The 4,477-nt window shown below is 35.0% G+C and overlaps 1 protein-coding gene across 1 annotated transcript; it reads right to left on the bottom strand.

Moving 5' to 3' along the window:
• Positions 1 to 768: 768 nt before the first annotated feature.
• On the bottom strand, positions 769 to 1,735 carry LOC123705023. The gene is made up of 3 exons (XM_045653579.1): positions 1,329 to 1,735; positions 1,102 to 1,235; positions 769 to 959 (listed from the first exon to the last, which is right to left on the bottom strand). The coding sequence occupies exons 1-3, from the start codon at positions 1,501 to 1,503 to the stop codon at positions 864 to 866; spliced, it is 405 nt and encodes a 134-aa protein (XP_045509535.1). The 5' UTR covers positions 1,504 to 1,735; the 3' UTR covers positions 769 to 863.
• Between the last annotated feature and the right edge of the window lie 2,742 nt (positions 1,736 to 4,477).

Raw genomic sequence — 4,477 nt, 5'->3', positions numbered from 1 at the left:
ACTGGTGCTCAACTAATATAAAATTTTATTATTACATTCCCTATTAGGTAACTAATATCTAATCAAAGCTATTTACTGTGTATGAGATCTCCCCTGGATTCTCAAACTGTACCCTTTTGTGCTCGATGCTATGGTATAACTTGGTATAATACCTTACTATAGTCATGGACCCAATAAATAGTTCACCTTACTGTTTATCACCCATCTGCAAATATATGTCTAGCTTTCAATAAGTACCTACTTTTATTATAAATGCGAAAGTATTTACCCCTTGTTCTCCGTGTTCATATCCGTATGTAGAACCACATAATATTATAATGATATTACCACAAAATTATAGATTAGAAATGTTTAAAAAATTGTAATAAATTCCCTTCAATAACTACTAACCAGCTTTAGACCTATGAAAGTAAAAATTATATTATTTATATAATTAACTCATTTATTCGGTTATATCATATTTTATATGTTACTTCACCCATAAGTCCCCAATTTTGTCTTCAGTATATTCAGTTTCATACTACTGCCTATTTTTTTTTTACTTTAACGTTCTAAGCGAAACATACCTTAACATGGGCTATCTCACTTGCAACCTAAATATTGCGATTCTCATAATTGTGTGCTATTTAATTGTCTAAGTTAAATACTCTTAACATGTGGGCAGTGCAGGGAAATTGTGTCTATCTTTGGTACTATGAAGTCTTAAAGCATTTTTAACTATTTCACTTAATAGTCAGACGGAAAGTAATAAAAAATATGGGTGTTTGCTTAAATCATTTATTTAAAATTTAAAATCTTAACTATTTACAAAGGTAATGTATAACAATAAATTTTACAATGAATCCTTATAACTAATAACATAATTATCTTGCAGGCATCAATTTCTCCATTTCCTTTTTACATTTATCAGCTTGTTCCTTCGCCTTTTTGCATTCAATTTGCAAGTCTTCAAATTGACTCTGTAAGAGAGATAGATTATGACATTAAGAAATTATGATAACATATGTTTGATTTATATTTCATGTTATGTATCATATAATATAATCTGAAGCCTGTTACAGATTTTAACTAAACTGTTATTGGTAATGACAATGCATTTACCTGACAGATTGAAGTCTGCTGTTTCATTGCAAGGCAACTATCCATTATTTCCTTAAACCTCTCTTTTTCATAGTCACATTTTTTCTGAGTATCAGTGAGTAATTTATCTAAACGATCCTTGTATTCTGTGACAACTGTGGAATAAATATTTGCAAGTTTGAAAATATTATTAATAAAAGGTACTTTTTTTATATCAAGCGCACTAGTAATAGATTACAATTACATACCATCCAATTGATATTTCAAAGCGTTCAGCTCAGATATGCACCGGTCATTTTCCCATAAATCATCTTCATAGTCATTTTTTAAGTAATTTAAATAAATGTAAATTACAGTAAGAAAAAATAAAACAATTACAAAGTAAATAAAAAAACGACGCACTGATAATGATCTCACAGGCATGTTTTGATCAAATTTGATTTGTTTCTAAATAAAATCCCGGCTAGGGCCGACCACTTCGTTTATACGATATTTTCACAGTAATGAGTCTGGGGTACAATATTTTCAGTATTCTTGTAAATATAGCTATATTATACACTCTTCTAGCTCACACATAACAGTATTAAGCAATGATCCTTTGACCTTTCAGGCTGCAAAGTGCAGTATTGATTTTTCAAAACACAATCAGTGTCCATGTCCATTGTTATGACAGTTGACAAGACAAATCACAATTCACAAATGACAAGTGACAACAATGACACTGGCAAATAGTTTTAGCTTCTTGCCACAACAGAAAAAAAAAAAAGTGACAACAATAAACGTAACGTAGACCGTAGTAAGTCTGCGGGAAACAGGCACGAAACAGTGGGTGTAGGTATGCTGTGGGTGTATGCAAGCAACCAAGAAGCTTACAAGCAACCTTGCTAGCAACTGTATCAACTGCTAGCAACATAATGCCTCCTCCACACTACTCGCGAAGTTCCTCGGCGAAGTACTCGGCCGAAGTTGACTGAAGTCCGCGGTGCTACGTTAACACACTCGTTCAACTTCGCGAGGAGCGCATACGTTCATATTCAGAACGAACTTCAGGTAACTTCGTGCCCTTTGACTCGGGCGCAAAAACCGATTACCGACAACAATCGGAAGTCGGCCGAGGCGAGGTAAAGTTGGACGAAGTAAGCCGAAGTGCCTCTCTACATTATTCTATTCGTCTAACCTCGTTCAACTTCGCGAGTAATGTGGAGGAGGCATTAGTATGAAATTATTAATTATAGTAGAATCACAGAGTAAAGCATTTTACCGTGCATTTTTGATTTTACGAATATTTTTACCAGTTTCACCATAAAATGCTCTAAGAGTTTTACAGACTGCTAACTGAATTTATTAAAATTAAAATTAGTATTAATAATTGTGATAAACAAATATATTTTATAATAATATATATATATATATACCGTTTAACCTATTTAGGGTTAAATATTATATCTTACACTATTGTGATAATCAGGATATTCGTTAGAACCTAAATAATAATTTCTAGAATTTAATTTTAGTAAATAAAAGATAATGGCAATTACCTAATTAATTCAATATAAGTACCTGTGAATATGAATATACCTATCATTTTTTCTTCGTCACTGCGCTACCGTTCACTGTGAGTTTTCACATTATCCGATCCGATAACGGATATCGGACACCGAAAGTCGATATCCGATATCGGATACAATTTGCCCTTTCACATCTATATTAATACTAGCTTTCCGCCCGCGGCTTCGCCAGCGATTTTAAAGAAAAACCCGCATAGTTCCCGTTCCCGAGGGATTTCCGGGATAAAACCTATCCTATCTCTCAAGTTGGATCAAACTGCACATGGTGTGCGAATTTTATTTTAATCGGTTAAGTGGTTTAGGAGTCCATTGAGGACAAACATTGTGACACGAGATTTATATATATTAAGATTTTAAAGCGGAAGAGTTTGTTTGTTTGTTTGAACGCGCTAATCTCGGGAACTACTGGTCCGATTTGAAAAATTCTTACGGTGTTTGATAGCCCATTTATCAAGGAAGGCTACCTATATATTATCATCACGCTAAGACCAACAGGAGCGGAACAATGCGGATGAAACCGCGGGGAACAGCTAGTTATCCGATAAAATCGTTCCGATATCATCATGAGTGTAAATTTGCCAGAAATGTTTAGAGAAAACTAAACGAAATTGCCATATTGTATATTTTTTTATAATTAAAAGGTATGATTAAAAAAATATACTGATTGATCGTAGTTGTACAGACTGTAAAAAAAACACAGAAAAATAACTACATTAAAAAACCGACTTCAAAAATGGAAAAGGAATATATAAAAAAGGTTTGATATTATTAATTACTGCACATTATTTAGATGTGCTCTGTGGATGTGCTATATACTAAATAGTTTTGATATCGGTGCCGAACCTCCTCCTTTTTTTGAAGTCAGTTAAAAACAAAGCACTCAATCTGTGACTCAATGACAACAATACAATAAACAGCACAACACCCGAGTAGGAGGAGGAGCGATGCAGAATGAGTAAATAAATATGGTGACCCTAATGTCTTGAAGATACGGTTGAATTTAACAGCGCGGCCACACACTCGACGAGTGGTATGGGAAGTTAACGAATAAAGTAGGCGGAGACATATTGTGGACACGTTACTCGTCATGCCACTCGTCGTGTTCATCGTCCTTCTCACTGCTCCCTATTTTGTCGGTATTTGCGCGCGAGTCAAAGGACCGGCAATACGAGTGCGAACTGAGAGGCGTCGCGATTAATCGCGCAAGAGGAGCAGTGTGTGGCTAGAGAGGGCAATGTCGCGGCGAATAACGGCAGTGCGATGAGCAGAGCGATGACGGGCGCGAGGAGCATAGTGTAGCCGCGACATAAGAACGCAATATATTTTTATTTACTACAGTTCAGCAAATTGCCGTATATTATGGGACGGTATTAAAATAGCTCCCGTATAAATCGTATTTTTATTGCCTTTAAATACTTAAAATATGAATGTTTTCTTAATAAAAAGGTTTAAAGTAAATAAATTAAAGGATTTTTTTTTTACATTTAGCGCTATTTATGACTGAAAAAACATAAGCTATTTTTACTGTTGGTATAAATGCCTTTTCAAAAATTGAGTTGGTAGTTACACTGAACATCTGAACATTATCGTCCGATAGCACACGGGGATATCGGTGTTGGCTCCGATATCCAATATCGGACCAGACAATGTGAAAGACAGGTAGGGTAGTACATAAATCATAAATTTTACTTATTCCCGATATCGCCTATCGGCGTCCGATTACCGATATCCGATATCGGATCGGATAATGTGTAAACGCTTTAATAATGCCATTCACCGTTGACAACGACCCCAGAAAGCCCACGAGTCCCAGTTCTGTGCCAGTTAGC

Source organism: Colias croceus, chromosome Z (genome assembly GCF_905220415.1).
Source record: "Colias croceus chromosome Z, ilColCroc2.1".
Classification (NCBI taxonomy): domain Eukaryota; kingdom Metazoa; phylum Arthropoda; class Insecta; order Lepidoptera; family Pieridae; genus Colias; species Colias croceus.
Note: the sequence above shows the minus strand (reverse complement) of the source record. Positions and strands in the feature narration are given on the sequence as shown.

Excerpts from the sequence above, each read along its gene's own strand:
- LOC123705023 (XM_045653579.1), bottom strand. The coding sequence starts at position 1,503 with ATGCCTGTGAGATCATTATCAGTGCGTCGTTTTTTTATTTACTTTGTA. Across the intron at positions 1,236-1,328 it reads TTTGAAATATCAATTGGATG|TTGTCACAGAATACAAGGAT; the intron begins GTATGTAATTGT and ends TTTATTCCACAG. Across the intron at positions 960-1,101 it reads AGCAGACTTCAATCTGTCAG|AGTCAATTTGAAGACTTGCA; the intron begins GTAAATGCATTG and ends TCTCTCTTACAG.